General features: G+C 42.8%; 1 protein-coding gene and 1 long non-coding RNA gene across 17 annotated transcripts in view; one reads left to right on the top strand and one right to left on the bottom strand.

Annotated features, from left to right (window-relative positions):
* Window positions 1-20,060, top strand: part of NPNT (nephronectin) — an 87,649-nt gene that overhangs the window by 47,190 nt on the left and 20,399 nt on the right. For all 16 annotated transcript variants that reach the window (XM_070611810.1, XM_070611812.1, XM_070611811.1 and 13 more), the window contains 2 exons: window positions 16,643-16,729; window positions 17,212-17,310. In XM_070611810.1, the coding sequence (XP_070467911.1) occupies window positions 16,643-16,729; window positions 17,212-17,310 (186 nt within the window). The remainder of the gene's footprint in view (window positions 1-16,642; window positions 16,730-17,211; window positions 17,311-20,060) is intronic.
* LOC139082092 (uncharacterized) lies at window positions 9,129-18,511 on the bottom strand. Its single transcript, XR_011537824.1, has 3 exons — window positions 18,368-18,511; window positions 11,711-11,833; window positions 9,129-10,173 (listed from the first exon to the last, which is right to left on the bottom strand). It is a non-coding gene; the product is annotated as an uncharacterized lncRNA (long non-coding RNA).

Genomic DNA, 20,060 nt, shown 5'->3' with positions numbered 1-20,060 from the left:
GATACTTACGTTGTTTCCATGTCTTGGTTATTGTAAATAATGCTGCCGTGAACATGGGGATGCAGATATCTCTTCAACAGTTTTTTCATTTCCTTTGGATGTATTCCCAGAAGTAGGATTGCTGGATCATATGTTATTTGTATTTTTAATTTTTTGAGGAACCTCCTTTCTGTTTTCCATGGTGGCTGCACCAATTTACATTCCCACCAACAGTGCACAAGGTTCCTTTTTCTCCACATCCTCACCAACACTTATTTCTTGTCTTTTTGATAATAGCCATTCTAACAGGTGTGAGGTGATATCATTGTGGTATTGATTTGCATTTCCCTGATGATTAGTGATGTTGAGCAACTTCTCTGGACAAATGTCTATTCAGTTCCTCTGCCCATTATTTAATTGGATTATTTATTTATGTATTTTTTGCTATTGAGTTGTGTGAATTCCTTGTATATTTTAGATATTCACTTCTTATCAGATACATGGTTTGCAAGGTTTTTTCCCATCTGTAGGTTGTCTTTTCATTTTGTTCATCGTCTATTTTGCTCTGCAGAAGCTTTTTAGTTTGGCGTAGTCCCACTTGATTATTTTTGATTTTTGTCGTTTGTGCTTTAAGACATGCATGTGAGTATCCGGTTGTCCCAGCACCATTTATTGAAGAGACTGACTTTTCTGCATTGAGTAGTGTTGGCTCCCTTGTCAGATGTTAGTTGACCATATGGGTGTGAGCTTATTTCTGGGTTCTCGGTTCTGTCCCATCGGTCTGTGTGTCTACTTTTATGCCAGTATCATACTGTTCTGATGGCTGTGGCCTTATAGTGTAGCTTGAAATCAGGAAGCGTGCTGCCTCCTGCCTTGTTTCTTTCTCGGGATTGCTTTGGCTGCTCACGGTTTTTTGTGTGAGCCCCTTTTAAAGGAGCTCTTTATGATGACATTTCCACCACAGGCCAAGCCCTGAACTAAGAATCAAACTCGTAAAAAGAACTAGCTGTACAAAGCCTAAGTGATACATCCCTACTGTTAGATATTATAAGGAGCTAAATAAAAGTCCGTCGATCGGACAAATAAGGGAGTGTGTAGAAACGGAAGGAGCCACAGAGTACACCACAGTTCCTATCCAGTGTGGGAATTCTGACGTACTCGGGTTTACTTGAGAACTCTCGGAGATGGGGAAGCAAATGTATCTCGTGCCATTTAACGTTCAGTCTAAATGTTCAGTGGGTCAGGAAACATTTCTGAGTGTCTTTAGAGTGCCGGGCCCTGATGAGGCATTGGGCTTATTTCCAAGATAAAACAGAGAAGGTTTCAGTCTGGTGGAGAGGACAGTCACCCAGAAGGGGACTGTGGAAGCAGGTCAGTGAAGGTTGTGTAGGACATTATGGGAGCGGAGAGAAGTGGCACCTTGTCAGTCTGTGGGCAGGGAGCAGTGAGGGAGGCGTTCTAGTCAACGGGACGGGACATGGGCACAGGGCTGGGAGGCAGCACAGCCTGTGCAGGAAACTGGAGGGTCGAGTCCAGGGCGGGCGGGAAAAGCTGGACAGCTGGCCCTCGTGTGTGCTGTTAGCTGGTTAGGTCTGGAAGACGCCCAGAATTCTACTGGCTGGCTGGGAGAGGGTGGGACTGCCTCTGGGGATGGAGGCTGTAGGGAAAGAAGCAGGTTTGGAAGGAGGAAGAGGTTGTTCCCTAATGTTAGTACCCACCAAAATGTGCACTTTACGCCTCTGCCTGTCCTGGTGCTGAGCCGCCGGTTGCGGTCCACGTGGCCTGTTCCCAGCCGCCTTTGTGTCCTGTCGCCTGTCTCCTCTTCTCCTGTGATGTTTTAGTTTCTTCTCTTCCTTTCCTTTTCCCCGTGATGGACTAAACTCTGCTCCTTTTCTTTTGAACACTGTTGCCATTTTTACCACATGAAAAGAATACTGACCTTTGTGATTTTTTAAAAGAGAAAAAGCTTCTTTTTTTTCTTGTATGTGACTCTCAATTAAATGTTTTCCTCTAGGTCATTGTCCGTTTAGATAGCTTGAGATTGTCTAATTCTGATGTAGTTGTAATTCTGTGTATTCTGAGCAATAGATATAATTTTTAGAGGAATTAGGTGGTCCATCTAATAATACATTTTATATGTGCATCTCGCTTACTTTTTGAAAAGCAAATTTTTGTAATTTTTCTCCTCCCTTCCTCCCTTTTTCCCCTCCCTCTCTGTCATCCCTCTCTTTCTTACTCTTCTGCTTTGTTTTCTTCATCTCTTTGTGATCATACAATGAGATTTTTATTCATGGGTGCTTAAGTAAATATAATATTTATATTATTTCACTGCCTTAAAGTATGGTCATAAAAACTTGGCTGTTTAATGTAAAAAGACACTCTAACATAGACGTCAACATCTTTCTGAGTCTTAATGTTTTCTCTTTTTGAAAAGTCTCTCTTCCTATTATTCCTTTCCATACCGACACACAAATGAATTAAAAATAATGCTGAAGTTCACCAGTAGAATTTAGCAGGACAGAATTGGGGAAGCGTGGACTTCCAATGGTGTCTGAGAGCACTCGTTCCAGCAGAGGGTGACTTGCAGACGTGCCCGGGGGAGGAATTCCCTTGATCCTGTGCCCGGGCTGCTGCATGCCACAGATAGCATTGCTGCTCGGGACATCCTGCCAAAAATTAAATTCCACTCCCTTTCGTCTTCAGCCGTGGCTGCCGGTTACTCTCAGCACCTGTGAGGGGATTGTGGACACTGCTTAATTTGCTATCTTGTGATTGCAGCGTATATTCTGAATTAGGGAAAGGTTCTCAGTTTTTAATTCAGGACAAGTAACTTGTTATTATTCATTGTGAAACAGAAAACCTCAGCACTATTTTAGTTCAACACCATTTCTTCACTGAATATTTTCTTCACTTCTGGGATAGTAACTTTCTACGCCATCCTTATCTTCCTCTGGTCTGAGAACAGAACTCAGGTCTCCTCATTTCATGAATTTTCAGACTGCCTGGCAGTCTCCAAGTGGCCCCATACTTCAATTGCATTTTTCTTTACATTGAAATATACATATTTCTTTAACGGAAGAGGTTGTTAAGCAAGGCTATTCTTTATGTGTGTGTGTGTGTGTGTGTTGTCCCCTTGAGAAAAAACTGTAAAGATTCTGAAAGGAAATCAAGGAAGACAAATTATAGCACAAATACCCCTGTAGCCTAGACTTCTCCCCAAACTCTAGACTCCTGTATCCTCTGCCTGTTTGACCTCTCCAGCTGGATGAAAATAGATGTCTCAGACTCAACGTGTCTAATTCTTCCTGACCGTCACCCCAAGCCCATTCTCCCCACAGCCTTTCGCCCCCCAGGATACGGCATCTCCGTCCTACAGATTGCTGAAGCCGAAGATCTTGGCGTCCTCTTGTTCCTCTGCGTACCCCACATCCAGTCTGTGTGGAAATCCTGTGAGCCCTACTTCAAATTAGGTCTTAAGTGTGGCCACTGCTCACCATCTCCAGTGCCACCACCCGGGCCCGGGCCATGCTTCCCCCAAGCACAGGTCCCAAATCCCATATCCAGATGAGTTGTGGAATCCAGCATCTTCCGACTAGAGAAGGACTGTGGTGCGTGTGCTGTATGTTACAAACTGAAGCACGTCAAGTCTTTCCACAGTGAAATACGAATATTTACATGAATTTGGCCACTAAAGACATTTGGGCCAGATTAAGTGAAGGTGGTTTTGCCACCTAGTGAGTAACAGCAGCAGCTCGTGGACTGCAGAATTACGGGGAGGCCCCGTGGACCTGTACTGCTGGCCCTCCAGCCGGTCTCCTCCCCAACCCCCCTGTCTCCTGTGGCTCTTCTCAAGCCAGCAGCCAGGGGACCTTTCAGAACTGAAATGAGGTGTCATTGTCACAGCTCTGCACCAGCAGCCACTTGGTGCAGGAAGACCTTATGCCCTCCCAGCATCCCACAGAGTCCTGATGGCCTCAGCTCCTGGCCCTCTGCCCTCACGGCCCGGCACCCTCCCTCACCCTCAGACTCCTCCCACAGGACTTTTGCTCCAGCTGTTCCCTCTTCCTCTCCCATGCTATCAGCTTGGCTCACTTTGTCACCTCCATGCAAATCTCAGCTTCCCGGGGAGGCTGCCCTGACCCTCTTCTGTTCTGGGACTCCAGCTGCCACCCGAACACCTGACCTTGCTGCTCCCTACTGCTTTTCTTTTTTAAATAGTGTTTATCACCTTCCAATATACTTTATTGTTTACTTGTTTATAATGTCTATTTTTGTCTCTCCTTACCAGAATATAAGATTTTTGAGGGCCAGGATCTTTGTTTTGTTCACTGGTATATCTCAAAAACCTGAAATAATGCCTTGCACATAATGGGCACTGGAACACTATTTGTGGAACAAAGGAATGAATGAGTAGATGGATCCCTCATAATATTTTAAAATAAAATAAATTATCATGTAATCAACTTTTCCATACAAAAGCTAATTTAATATAATAACACATTTAATCTATATTTAAGAATTAAAATATATTCTTTTCTGATTAAATTTTTTTTTTTTTGGTGAGGAAGAGTAGCTCTGAGCTAACATCTGTTGCCAATCTTCCTCTTTTTGCTTGAGGAAGATTGTCACTGAGCTAACATCTGTGCCAGTCTTCCTCTATTGTTTTTATGTGGGATGCTGCCACAGCATGGCTTGATGAGCAGTGTGTAGGTCCACACTCGGGATCTGGACCTGTGAACCCCAGGCTGCTGAAGCGGAGCGCATGAACTTAACCACTACACCACCGGGCCAGCCCTGATTGTTACTTATTTTAATACTATGGGGAGCTTTTTGGTGTGCGTCCTTCCACCATCTTTTCTTTCTCTCTGTCTCCCTCCCTCCCTTCCTCTCTGGAGATTGGTACTCTATTCAGTGTATTATTAAATCTGAAAATTTGATGTTAATGAGAAGGGAAATGATTTCAATTCAGAGATAATGTCTCAAAGTATATATTTCCTAGCTTCTGAAACTAGTTCAAATAATTTGCTTTATGTTTTATTATTTGAACCTTGGCTTGTTTGAAGGTACACAAATTTTTCATGTCAGAAAGATTTAAGAAAGAACCCCTTAAAACAGTGTTTTCTCTGGGTCTACAGTCATGCGTCACTTAGTGAGGGGGACACGTTCTGAGACATGTGTCATTAGGCAATGTCATCGTTGTGCGAACGTCACAGAATGACTTATACAAACCTAGATGGTACAGCCCACTGCACACCTAGGCTACATGGTTCTAATCTTATGGGACCATCATCGTAAGTGGTCGGTCCTTGACCGAAACATCGTTGTGTGGCGCATGACTAAACAAAATACCACTGAAGCTGGAGATTTTGTCCTTGTGTTACCCCTACAAAGGAAAGGTGTTCAAAACAGCAAAACAGTTATTTAAACTCGAAATAGGTGGTCCAGGTGGAATAGTTATAATAGCCTTTTGGCATTTAATTTGGGGCCTAAAAATGTCCATCTATGCCCACATCAATTAATTACCCATGTGTGACATCCTTGTGAGGTTTTAAAATAATTATCCCAATTATATCCAAAATCTCTGAAGGTGACTGAAGTCTCTTCCAGTAACCCACCCCACTGTTGGGGTCCCCTTTCTTATATTTAACCTTCATGTAAATTCATCAATTACGGCTTACACCTCTTCAGCGTTGTCAGGTACTCAGGCTGATGGAGACAGCTGGTTCTTGTCTCCAGACCCCGTACTCCATTTAGTATTCAGGGAATACTCTCAGGAAATTACTCAACTCCTTCCTTTTTGGGCTCAGTAACTTCTGTTTCATAAATCTTCTTAGAAATACTGGTTTTCAACCTGCTTAGCAACCTTCTTGGCCTACCCTTTGAACTCTCTTTGTTTTCCAAATCTGTCTCAAACGATGGGGTCCAAAGATACATAACAGTCGAATCTGACCCTGTATTGATTGCAATGAGGATTTTCTTAAACATGTTTTTGTAATCTGATCACTTCCCTATGTGCCAGGTGCGTTAGAGTGCAGGGTTACAGGCAGCTATCTAACCCTCTGATGTTTTTCCCTCAGACGGTCGTACAGGGCCTGGGACATGGTAGGCACTCAAAAATATTTGTTGAATGGAATGAAATGGAATTGTATATTAGATTCAGTTTCTTTAATCTAAGTAACCCTTCCTGCGCTTGAACGAGCTAAGTTTAACTTGATGATTCTGATGGTCCTTCCCAAATGAGCAAAGTTACTTCAGGCTACTGTCTTCCTCTCATCCTGATACAGCTTAATATAGCACTGAAACACACATTCTCTGAAAACTCTAAATCTAATGTGCCTCTAAATTTTAAGCTTGATGTTGAGAAATAGTGAAAAGTCATTGAGAGGGAATCTGCACACAAGGTCGGGGCGCACGAAATGGAGGGGCTCAGAGTAGAACCCAGCAAGTAGGAAGATCTAGTTTTCATTCTCACCCTCTTGTTCATGAGTCACGTGACTTTGGACAAGTTACCGTGCCTTCCACCTCAATGTTCTCATCTGCGAAATGGAAGGAATGTCTCTGGCCTTCCATTCTCATAGAGTGCTTTCAAGCATCAGACATTATACAAGTAAAAGCGTTTATAAATTGTTAATTACTATGGAATACAAAAGATTACTGTATTTTATAGGAATAACTATGATGGGGAGTGTTTAAATGCTGTGTGATTAATGTGTGATATGAAATATTATGAACATATTTTTAAATTAATTTCAACTTGAGGGACCCGAGGATTTTAGATGGTGTGAACAGAATTATAATCAGATGTATTTGCAGGGCTAGCCCTGATAGGCATGATTTGAGCAACACTAAAGTTTTCTGACGTAGCATGAAATTCTTGTTCTTTCACTAAGGGGATGGGGCAGAGCTTCTCAAAGTGTTTCATAGAACATTAGTTCTCTAGGATATTATGCAAGTTAATGCCTGAAAAAGTGCTGAGGTCGAATAAATGTGAGAGATTCTAGGCATTAGTCAACCTAAGTAGGTTTGTTAACTGTAAGACTTCTCAATGTGCTAATGGTCATTGTGAATCGCTCTGAGAGGCATATAATGTGCATCATTTCTCAAGTGGATTTGACCGTGGGATTACTTAACTTTGGGGACTAGCATTCCTTGTAACCAGCTTCAGATCAGGCTGGGCTGGGCTGAAGAGCCCTCGCCCGTTACCTCTCATTGGCAAGGTTTCTGAGACCAATGGGCTGATCCTGGATTCTGGAGGAGGCTGGCAGAGGGGAGCTGGGGAGGGCAGGGAGGTTCTGGGCAGACTCAGAGCAAGAAGAGCAGATGTACTTGCTGGGAGGCCTCTCCGGACACCAGAGCTATGCTGCAGGGGGCTGCCGAAACGTTGGAGACCGAGCACCAAAGATGAAGATCTGGGGTCAGGGCAGGTAGAGCTGTCCCAGAGCCAAGGAAACAAGAAGCCACTTGATGCAGAAACCAAAGTGAAGGAAGTTAGGGCAAATGCATTCCAGCCAACAAAACAATGAAATATTATGCAGTGCTGTATTTTGGAAAATATTTAATGACTTGGGAAAATAGCCATGTTATAAAATTAAGTGAAAAGAATATGCAGAACTGTGTATACCATTTGACTCCAATTAGGTATAAAATACATGTGGACATATAGATATTTATATACATATAGATGTTTATAAAAGTCTAGAAGAAAAAAGACCAAATAGTAATGATGGATCTATCCAGTTTATGATATTTTGGGTGATTTTTATTGTCATTTTGTTATCCTCACCCGGTGATTTTTAATCTTTCCATTCCTGCTGTCACTGGTTGCGGCCGTTACAGCAGTAACTCCTTAGGAGAGGGGCTGGTGTAACAGATCCCACTCTCCCAGCAGGAGAGTAAATTGGGTGTTTTGAAAAAGTGACCCAGGGAATTCTGATTGTTAGTCATGTTAATTTTATTTAGAATATACTGGTTTTTAAAAATTCATTAAAGGTTTTATTAGCTTCTATTTTTAACCTCTCAAAATTTTGTTTACAATTGAGTATGTCAGATATGTCCAATTTTAGCTGGGAAGCTCAGATTACTGCAAGAAATATAATGTCACTTGGACCAGGAAGCAGATTTTTTTCAGAGTGTTGTCAGAAGCTCGTTTGAAACACAGTAACCTAGGATGCTTATTGAAAATGTAGGTTCCTAATCCCTACAGCACATTTACCAAGTCAGGCTTTCTAGGGGGGTACTTCTCGGGCTTTAATGTGTATACAAGAAATGTGGGGATCTTGTTAAAATGAAAACTTTGATTCAGAGAGTCTAGGGTAGGACCTGAGATTCTGCATTTCTAACAAGCTCACAGGTAATACCGCTGACCTGCCAGCCACATGGAATCACAGGGCTCTCTACACCATCATGGCAGCTCCAACCCAGAGGAACCATGTCTTGAATGGGGACAGCATTAGCTAGATGTGGAATGTTTAAAATGTAGCAATTGTGTCTAAAATGTAGCAACTGGGACATATGAAGAAAAATGTTGCAGAATAGAGATTATGGGATATAATGTAAGATGTATCAGGTGTTCTTATGAGTGGCCATATCAGGGAACTGGACTCATTGTTGCTGTGTTATTCTAGATCATGAGAATGTATTGAAATTCCAAGTACCACACAATAAGAAGAAAATTGTTTCCATTTGACTGATTGCTGCTTTGCTGAATGCTGTCCAGTTTCTTTCTCTCTTTACCCTTCTGTGGGTTTTACAGAGTGTGTGGCTGATGTGATCACATTGTTCTTAGTCATGGAAATATGATCTCTTTTCTGATTCTGTTTGCTGATAAGTAAAAAGATTGTTTCTGCTGAGGGGTGAAAATGTCTTCAAACTAGTTCACTTTCTAGTAAACAGCAAATCCTAGGGAGACCCTGGGAAGATGCCTGACATCTCCCTGAAGATGAAATTTCTGCCAGTGTTTTGAAGGGGTGAGTTGTCACTGCTTATAGGTCAGGATCTGGTGCTGTGAATTCTGAAAGTTTCCACGATTTTTGAGTTATATTTTAATTGGATCCTGTGGTGGCTGGTGAAGAAAAAATAGCTCTCTCCAGAAAGTATAAATTGAGTTCTTGGTGAACGTGACCAAGGTCAGAAATCAGATTTTTTTTTTTAAGTTTTATGCACATTTGTCTATGTCTATAGTAATGAAGAGTATTGTGCTCACCAGCCACTTGTGATGAGGGGCATGTCACAAAATCTTCCTGCGCCTCTGTTTCCTCATGTGTAAGTGGGGGTATCACAGCATCCACCTCACTGGGCCGCTGTGAAAATGAGAGGAGAGTGAGTGTCAAACTCTCTGCAGAGTGCTTGGAATGCAACAAGAACTCAATGTATATACATACACAATACATAGAATGAGAACTCAATACATAATAGCCATTACTACTTCTGTTGATGCTGAACCCATTTATATGGTAATGATAACATTTCCTACTTAACTAAAGAATACAGCCCTATTTAGTGCTCTAGTTCTGAGTTTGTATTTTTCTGGTGTTTTTTATTATGGTTCATACAACTTTAATGTTACTTTTGACTAACCAGATCCTTCTGAAACAAATTGGTTTGCAAGTGCGAGCTATTAGGTAGGTGAGCAGAGAGATGCACATCGAAAGCTGCTACTTCACAGGTCCTTAACTTATTACCCTGTGATTACAAGGGCCTGTTTCCTTTAGGTGTTGAGAGTGCCTAGTTGAAGAGTTGCGATGTTAGAATAGAGACAGCATCACGTCAGCTTTTTCCTGTGCAAATAGTGACAACAGCCTTTTCAGAGATGAATCTGAATGGGAAACTTACACGATGGTCTGATAAATATCAGAAATACGAGCTTCCTTCCTTCCTTTAAAGTGATTCCTTTGGCGTGAGGGCATTGACACCTGCCCCCCACAGCAGGTAGCCTTCTGTGCCAGCCCAGGTCTTGGGGATGCCCTCAGTCCAAGCAGCCTGGCAGGGAGTCCACTCCCCACCTGCGTGCCGGTGCTTAGACTCAGGCCTGATGGGGTCTTTCCTGAGAGGAGGACAGAGAACAAAAGCTCTCAGGCCCTCTTCCTCTGGACAAGTGTTGCTGTCATTCTCACAGCCGTGCTTGGGAAGGAGCTGTGTTTTAGACATCCTGTTCTCTGAAGGAGGCTCCAGGCAGTGCTCCGAGTTGTTCTGAAACTTTATTAAAGGAGAAATAGGTGAGTCACAGAAATGGGGCTCGTTATTGAGTAGCTGTGTGTGTCCCCTTTCACCAGAGATTCAGTTTTTTCCAGTTCTGCTCTTTACTGTCAACCCAAAGGTGTCTTTGAACTTTTTAGATCCTTCTTGTGGGATGAAAGCTTTGGCAAACGAGGGCTCATTTCTGTGGAGCCCCGCACCCTTTTCTTGTTGCTAGTAATCAGTGGATAGTGAAGAATGTTCTCTAATGTGGTTAAGGAAATGTCAGAAATGCTCTTCCAATCCTTTTGTTTGCTTCTCTCTGGTCCTCTAAAGCTATAAGGTGTATGTTGTTCCTCTGGAGAGGAAGAGAAAGGGGCAGTGGGGAGAGGAGAAGAAAGGAGAGGAGAGAGGCCAGAGACAGCCTCATAAATCCCTTGTCCTTCATCCCCACTCTGTAGTGTCTAAAAATCCCTAGGTTTTGCCACCAGAAAGAGCCTTCAGAATATTAGGAAAGTTACATTCTCTTCCGATGAACTAAACTCCTAAGCTTAGAAGGAATTTAAGACAGTGTTATCTTTAATCTCTTAGTCCAACAACAAATGCCAGAACTGCCCTGGGAGCCACCCTAGAACAGAAACAGAATTTGCAAACCACCTTTAATAAATAATGCTTACATTTTGCCATAGTTACTCTTTGGAAGAAGGCTGCCACTGGGAGGCGTGTATGTTAATATTTACGTTTACTCCACTGTGCTTACTCTTAATGCTTTTTGGATAAAAATATACAGTTGACTACTTGGGAAACCTCATTTATGAACACTGGTTATATATTAATATTATTTCCCTAGGGAAAATATATTAATAGGAAGTGCTTGGCCAGAGTGCTTTTAAGAAGTTCCCTGGTGTGTGTGTGGCCAATTCTGCTCCAGGCTCCCAGGCTCCCCAGCCAGTAGGAAGGAGCCGTGGTGCTGAAGCCCAGTCCAACCACGTTTTTATCCACTGTCTGTTTGCTTCAGTTCCTGTAGATTCCCTTTGTTTTAGTTCATGCAGAAGGTGGTAAGAAATGATGGGCAATAAATATTTTTTGGCAGGTGGAACATTGACCAATGGAAGAAAAGTTTTTAGGAAATAAATCTTCTAAAGAGTATATGAACATTCTTTAGTTTACGTTAATTTGGGTCCTAATTGCCCTCTGACATCCACTCCTACCTCCCTCCTATTCATTCTCCAAGCTACAGCCAGAATGATATACCAGTTCTTGGCACTCCTCTGTTAAAATCTTTCAAAGCCTTCCAGTTTGCACCAAAATAAAGTCCCAGATCTTTACAGGGCTTTCAAAGGCCCTGCACAGCCACACCCCCATGAGCTCGACAGCTCCAGTGATGTTTAGGCCCACACCCTCTCTCTCTCTAGGGCACTAGCTCACAGCGACGACTCCTTTATTTAAGTGTCACCTCTCAGATCTTCACCCACCCGTCCTCCCAGGCTAACTTAGTCAGCCCCCACCCCTCACCCCTATGTAGCATCCCCTACCTCTCCTTTAAAGCATTCATTACCTGGGAACTGTTAGATGTCTGTCATCACCTCTGGAATGCAGGTCCCATGAAGGGAAGAATGTGCTCAGTGCTTCACGGCAAGCTCCTGGCCTGGAGCCTCGTAGGCAGTGGATGCTCAGTTTCCTGATTGAGAAATGGATGGAACAGAGGGAGGATGGATGGACAGATGGTAGAGGAATATATCATTAGCATTTCTATTATCCTTTCTTTAATCTCTAAAATTATGCCATTCTAATTCCAAGAATTAATGGTCCAGCTACAGAGAGTATCAGGTATGTATTTGTTTTTATAATATATATATATTATGTGCTTAAATTGACTATTAGCCAAAATATGAAGCAGGGAAGAATAATTAGAAAAATCACTTATCAGCATCTATCCCTGTTATACTTCTGTTTTTAGGCTCATCATTGATTTTAATTAGCATTTTCTCCATTGACTAAAATAGTTCTCTTGAATCAAAGAAAATGTTCAAATTTCAGAAACATATTTCACATTTCACAAATATATTTCAATTTCATAGCCTCACATTTAATAATAGGTGGCAAGACTCTCAAGTTCTCGTTGAACAATCAAAATACAAATAACAGACATTAGAGTTGCTGTAGGGTAAGTGTCTGTATGTGCTCTGACTGAACTCTTTTTTTTTTCAATGTATTAGGTAAGTTTTTTCCATAAAAGAAATTACTTCTTGTTATAAACAATCTTGAAAATATAAAATTTCAAGAGACAAAAACCAACAAATGGGAAAATATCACTTTTATTTCCAAAACTCAGACTAGTGCTATTAGCATATTGGGGTATTTTGTTGTTGTTATAATTGGCATAAAATATTTATTAGTTTCAGGAGTACACATAACGATGCAATATTTGTATATGCTGCAAAATGAGCACCACAGTAAGCACCCATCACCATACAGAGTTAGAAAACTCTTTTCCTTGGGATGAGAACTTTTAAGATCTATTCTCTTAGCAACTTTCAAATATGCAACACAGTTTTATTAACTATAGTCACCATGCTGTGAATTATATCCTATGACTTATTCTATCATTGGAAGCTGTACCCTTAGACCCCATTCACCCATTTCTCCCATCCCATCCCTCACCTCTGACAACCACCAATCTGTTCTCTGTATTTATGAGCTTGGTTGGTTGGTTGGTATTTTTAGATTCCACATATAAGTGAGATCATATGGTATTTGTTTTTCTCTTATTTCACTTAGCTTGATGCTGTCAAAGTTGTTGCAAATGGAAGAATTTCCTTCTTTTTTATGACTAATATTCCATTCTGTATACACCACATCTTCTTTATCCATTCATCCATAGATGGACACTTAGGTTGCTTCCATATTTTGACTATTGTAAATAATGCTGCAGTGAACGTGGGGGTGCATACATCTTTTCAAATTAGTATTTTCATTTTTTCAGATAAATACCTAGAAGTGGAACTGTTGGATCATATGGCAGTTCTATTTTTAATTTTTTGAGGAACCTGCATACTGTTTTCCATGGTGTCTGCTACCAATTTACCTTCCCACCAGCAGTGCACAAGGGCTCCCTTTTTCTCCACATCCTTGACAACACTTATTTCTTTTCTTTTCTTTTTCTTTTTTTTTTTTTTTTTTTGATGATGGCCATTCTGACAGGTGGGAGGTAATATCTCATTGTGGTTTTGATTTGAATTTCCCTGTTGATTAGCGATGTTCAGCACTTTGTCATGTACCCATTGGCCATCTGTATGTCATCTTTGAAAACAATGTTGATTCAGATCTTCTGCCCTTTTTTCAATCAGATTGTTTTTTTGCTATTGAGTTGTATGAGTTCTTTATATATTTTGGATATTAAACCCTTATCAGATATATGATTTGCTAATATTTTCTCCCATTTAGTAGCTGGCTGTTTCATTTTGTTGATGGTTTCCTTTGCTGTGCAGAGCTTTTTAGTTTGATGCAGTCCCACTTGTTTATTTTTGCTTTTGTTCCTTATGCTTTTGGTGTCAGATCCAAAAAAATCATTGCCAAGACCAAGGTCAAGGAGCATACTGCCTATGTTTTCTTCTAGGAGTTTATGGTTTCATGTCTTACATTCAAGTCTTTAATCTATTTTGAGTTACTTTCATTCTTTTGCGTGTGGCTGTCCAGTTTTCCCAACACCATTTATTGAAGAGACTGTCCTTTCCCCGTAGTATATTCTTGGCTCCTTTGTCATAGGTTAATTGATTGCATATGCGTGGGGGTGTATTTCTTATCACTCTTTTTTGTAGTCTGTTTGTTCATTTGTTTTTCTCGTACATAGTTGAGATCATACTGCTTGGGTGATTTTTTTGCACTACTTAGTCCATGGAAACTGTAAAATATACCGGGGAGTAGGTAGGGTACCTTCTCTTGACACATCAGTGGAGTGTTCTCAGCAGTGCATCCTGGTGAGTGTGAGGAAGGAGAATTAGCTCGATGATTTGCCTGTGTTACAGAGTGGAACACACGCAATTGTAAGAACTAATAGCTGCTGAGGATTTCAGGTCCCTAAGTCCCCTGGAATGAGTCCCAGTGAGCTGCAGTGAAGGTGTGCATGATCATCCACTGCCACATTAAACAGTTCCTGGAAACCCAGGGCCCAAAATCCTGAAAGTGTGCAGGTTGTTGGATGACTAATGCTTTGGGTTGCTTTTTCCAAACTTGTGGTCTTGTCCCTTCCTTTCTCTTAAACCTCATGCCCTACCGCTTTCTCCAGCATCCTCCAGACACCGTGAACTCCATTCTCTGTGTTCTGTGCACTTTCTTTGTAGTTGCTGCCTGAAGCACTCCCTCTCCCCCGTCCCATCACTTTGCTTTTTGCGTAGAAAGTTCCACATTCTTCCCATCTCCTCTGGGTCTACATGGTGCTTCCTCAGACAGGCCCTTCTTGAGCTCCCTTCATAAAACAGGCCCCCTGTGCCAGGAAACCTTGGGGAGATCCTCCCCCTCCACACTCAGGCTCTATTTACCATTTGACCATCCGTCGTCTGGAAAAGGGGGCTGACAAACTGCCATAATGCCCCTGAAATACGGTACTGCAAGATTTGAGCTATTCCAGGCCAGAGATAAATTGTGTAATTACAGCAAGAGAAGGGAACCAAAATGTGATTGTTCTATAGAGATTTTTTTTTTTTTTAACTTTCTCTATGTCATGAGAAATGAAGCATGCTTGCCTACAACTTTATGATATTTCTAGTAAGAGCAGACTCCCTCTCAGAGCCCCATGTGAGGGCAGGGAAGCTGTGATTGGACGGCAGAGCTGTCAGTCACTGGGGTGTAAAGGAGGGCGTCCTGGATCCTGTGTGTTGAGCATCTGTCCTTCGTTCCTCCTGGGGGGGGGGGGGCGGCGGCTCCCTGTGAGTGTAGGGGGAAAGGGGAACAGGCTTCACTGTTTGGGCTTTTGAAACATAAAGGAAAAAATGTCAAAAGCAGTAAGCTAAAAAAATCAGTGTGAATATTATGAGATTGTTACTTAAGAAAATTCTTGTTAAACATAGTAGGAACATTGTTGAAAGAGAGCCCTTTTGACTGATGTCTGCTCCTTAGTGTTCGACAGCTTTTACTCCCTGCCTTATAAAAATAGAGCTCATTAATTTAAGTTCTGGCAAAGACAGGGGAGTATACCCTGGTCTTGGGCCAAGAATTCCCCTTGCCACCACCCCCATTCCCAGTGCCCCTCTCAGCTACTCTCCACGACGTCACCTGTGTTTGTCCCTCCTGGCCTTGTCAGAACTTGGAATTGTCATGTTGATCCGTGTTTAATGTCTGCTCTCCCCTTGGGATGCAGGCTTCCTGAAGGCCAGGTCCTGTCGGGCTTGTTTACCCCTTCACCCTGTCTACCGGCCTCCCCTGGTGCTGGGAATGTGGGTGGCAATCAAATACACATGAAATAAATAACTAATGATTTAAATGAATCCATTTTTTGAGTGGATTCTTAAGCTCTGTCCCGCTTGTTTCGTTTGCGGAAAAGGCCTGACAAAGTACATGGGTTTCTGACAGGATCTTCACATTTGTTCAGTGAACACTTACTGAGTGCCTGTCACAGGTCAAGCCCTGGAAATGCCACATGAATAAAATGTGACCGATGTCCTCCAGGACCTCAGAGACAGCAGAGGGACAGACACACGAGTGTGTAGATAGCTGCACTTCTCTATGAAAGAGTGTAGCAGAGGTTGTAAACATGAGCCTTCTGAGTGTAGGGAGACGAAGCTAACTCACCTGGGCCTGAGAGTCTTCCCCACTGTGGGCTTTAGCTGGGTCCTCAGCGAGGAGTGTTTGTCAGGTTAATTAGCGAGAAGGTGAGCATCCCAGGCTGGGGACTGTCTGGGCCTGAGGAGGACGGCAGGTCCGGATGGTGCTGTGCGTTTGGGGGTGGGTTGCGAGTACTGCACCACGGGTTTGGATTTGATCCTAAAGGAGCCAGGAGCCCTCGGAAACAGGGGAGGCCACGGGGGAAACCCAGAGACAGTGCAGCGTGGGCAGAGGTCCCGGAGAGGAGTCGATGCTGCGGTCACACCGTCCGCCGTTCCTGCACTTGCTCTTCCCATTAGAACAGCCTCAATTTAGAGTTCATGATGTACCCTTCATAGAGGCGAACTTTAGAATCTCATAGAGATGAATATTTTGCTAGAAATTGGTAGCTCTTGTAAAAGGTGTTTTTCAGATGAAGACTTTTTAATGTACTTTGATGGTGAATTTTAGAAACTTCGGAAAACCATTTTTTAAAAATTGTACCCAGGTAAATGTTAAAGTCACCACAGAAAAAAATGTCATGAGTCTTCTTGTGAAATGTAATTAATATTTTGGATTCTTCCAGATGAGTGAAACGCCGAGGTCTTTCCCCTGCCCCTCATTAAAGGTAATAATGCCTCTTTGTCAATAGCTCATCAGAACAAAACATAGCCTCTCTCTCCCGCAGTTCCACGCCAGCCTTCAAATGACTTGTTTGAAATATTTGAAATTGAAAGAGGAGTCAGCGCCGATGATGAAGCAAAGGATGATCCAGGTAGATGCTTACGTTCTTGGTACCATTATGATGACATTTTATTGTTTCCCTCCATTTCATGAAAATAACTTTTAAATTGTAGATTGTTTGCTTACATCTGGGAAAATACATCATTTTGTTTTTTTACAACTTGGTTTCCTCTGTAGTTAAATCAGTTGAGCAAAAATAATTATGAATCATCATCTTCTTTTTAAAAAATGCATTAAAGCAGCATTTAAACTGTGAGGAGGAAGTCCTCTTTTATGAGTGAGGATGTAACAAGGTCATGATTTGGCAACATGCGTGTTCTGTTTCTACAGCTGAGCACACACACAGCCGTGCTGAGAAAGGATCTGTGAGCTTTCCCTTTGAGCTCGTGAGAGAAGCTCTGGGGGGATAGTGAATGGGGATAGAGCGCTGGGTGCACAGAGACCCTGGGCACGAATTCGTTTCTGTTGTTGTCTGGCTGGGGTCTGCTCACCTTTCTGGCCGTTTTCCTGCAGGTGTTCTGATGCACAGCTGTAATTTTGACCATGGGCTCTGTGGATGGATCAGGGAGAAGGACCGTGATGGGCACTGGGAACCCGTGAGGGATCCAGCAGGTAACCCAGTTATCCCGCTGTCTCAGGGCCTCGTTCTGCCCATAAGTAGCTGTGACACAGCTCTGTGTTTACTTAACAAGGAGGGTAAAGAAAGACTCGTCCAGCATTCGTAGTCCATTTCTTAAAGTGAACTGAATTTATTAGTTATCAACTAGAATTATATTATGGGGAAACGAGTAGTTCATTAAAAGGCCAGCTAATTTCTCTCAAAAAGCTTGGTAAATGAAACATTTAGACTCATTCTAATATGTAATTTTCAAGTTATTTGTAGTGCCCCATCCCCAAGCATAAAAGGAGTAATATAGCAGTCCATCAGCCATGGTGGTGTCCCTGGTTGTTTTCTCAATTATGTCCTGTTTTTTGTTTTTAAGATTTGAGATGTAGAAGGAGACAGTGAAATTGCTGTGAAGTTGTGAACATCTCTCTGAAAAAATTTCAATCTGGGCCACCCTGGTGGCCCAGTGGTTAAGATCACATGCTCTACTTCAGCAGCCCAGGGTTTGTGGGTTTGGATCCTGGGTGCGGACCTAGGCACTGCTCATCAAGCCATGCTGTGGTGGTGTCCCACATACAAGGTAGAGGAAGATTGGCAGAGGTGTTAGCTCAGGGCCAATCTTCCTCACAAAAAAAAAAGAAAGAAAATTTCAATCCAACTTGGATACTGGAGAAATTAGCTATAAAGTACCACTGCTTACTCCACAAGATTGTTATTAGAGGGGTGGATTTAGACATAATCCCTTGGAAAATTATCAGACTTTTAAATCGCGCACTTGCTATTAATCTAAAGTTTTAGTGCTGACAAGATGTTTTGTCTTCTTGTTTCAGAAAGCAAAGCTACATGTTACTGGGGTTTTCCCCTCCCCTCTGCAATTAAATCTTTATGGGTGAGGCCAGCTTAGTGGAAGGGTGAGGAGTTTGGTTTCTTTTTTGCTTTTTATGCTCCTGATTCCAGACTTAAGAATGAAAGCTACAAGACCTGGAAAAAAAGTATGTTATTTATTTTAAAAGCTTAGTTCTTAAATACCATTCCAGGTATGTAGATAGAGCACAAACTCACAGAAGCTGGCTGAGAGAGGATGTGCCCTGTTAAACCAGTTCTTCTCAGAGGTCCGTGTGCACACACAGCATCTGGACCTGGTGACAGTGCAGATTTTGGTGCATTTATCACAGTTCCCTGGGGAAAGCTACAGTCCTGCAAGGTCTTAAAGAATTAGTCCAAAAATCAATTCATTAGATCCTGTAAGATTGAAATATTACAGATAGTTAAAAATGAAAATTTGAGGTGAGCTTTAAAAAATATGAATAGTCCATAAATTCAAATAGGTTTTTAGATTTATTTTAGCTACATAATGATTTTAATGCCACACACACACACTGTACAGTCCCTCTCATTCCCGTGTTCACCCTGTCGTCATCTTGAAGTTAACTCTGAGCAGGACAACGTTATTATGAATGTCTCAGACCCCCGTGAATGAGAGAGAAACCAACATTATTTAAACCTACTGTAGTCCTGACTCACTTATCATCTCACTAATTTTATTTGACCGTCTTCTCCACCCTGTGAAGCAGGTAGTGTTATTTCACGAAGGACATACTGAGGCCCAGAAGGCCACCTGCATTTCCTAAGGCCAAGAGCTAAACTGTGGCTTCGTGCCCAGGCCTCCCTGTGCCACCTAGGCAGCCTCCCAGGAGTCCAGGGCCCAGAGCGTCTGCAGCGTTAGTCTGGGGCTCAGCCTCGCAGGGGTCCAGGGCCCAGAGCATCTGCAGCGTTAGTCTGGGGCTCAGCCTCGCAGGGGTCCAGGGCCCAGAGCATCTGCAGCGTTAGTCTGGGGCTCAGCCTCGCAGGGGTCCAGGGCCCAGAGCATCTGCAGCGTTAGTCTGGGGCTCAGCCTCGCAGGGGTCCAGGGCCCAGAGCATCTGCAGCGTTAGTCTGGGGCTCAGCCTCGCAGGCGTCCAGGGCCCAGAGCATCTGCAGCGTTAGTCTGGGGCTCAGCCTCGCAGGCGTCCAGGGCCCAGAGCATCTGCAGCGTTAGTCTGGGGCTCAGCCTCGCAGGCTTCCAGGGCCCAGAGCATCTGCAGCATTAGTCTGGGGTTTTCACCAACCCATAGTGTGGCCTCAGTCTCTTGGGGTGGGGTGCACACGATCCCATTAGCAGGTCTCAGACCTCAGGTCTCAGATCTGACTGACGCTGACCGAAGGGAATCTGGCGCAGAGGAGGGAGTTTTAGAGGCCATGTGTGAATAATGGTTGTGGTCACAATGAGTAACTCTTTCAAGTGAGGTACACTGGAGAGAGCAATTCATGCTGAACACAGAAGAATTCACTACACTTCTGTGTAGACAGTCTATGTAAAATACTTGAGTTTTAGAATTTAAATACTATATTTTAAAACCAATTTAGCACTTTTCAAGATTATTATTCATCACATATTCAACTTGGCCTCCCATAGAAAAATGAGAAGATTTGAAATTAGAATAGTAGACAGAAAAGTTTGACATGGTCATTTGGCTGTGATAGTACAGAACAGATGGAAACAAGTGGTCACCTGGGTGACTGGGTAACTCCTGGCGATTGGCTCTGACCCCGGGGGCATGCTCTTCTGGGGTTGCTCTGGGTGTTTACTGACAGCTTGAATGAACTGGATGTCAGACTTGGATATTGAAGGCATACTAACCAAACTGTGGATGACTCCGAGCCAGAGGAGGAGTGACCGTGTGTGCCGACACAACCAGCTTCCGGAGGTTAGCTC

The sequence above is a fragment of the Equus przewalskii genome, chromosome 2 (genome assembly GCF_037783145.1).
Source record: "Equus przewalskii isolate Varuska chromosome 2, EquPr2, whole genome shotgun sequence".
Taxonomy (NCBI): domain Eukaryota; kingdom Metazoa; phylum Chordata; class Mammalia; order Perissodactyla; family Equidae; genus Equus; species Equus przewalskii.
This window is presented reverse-complemented; position numbering and strand designations above follow the sequence as displayed.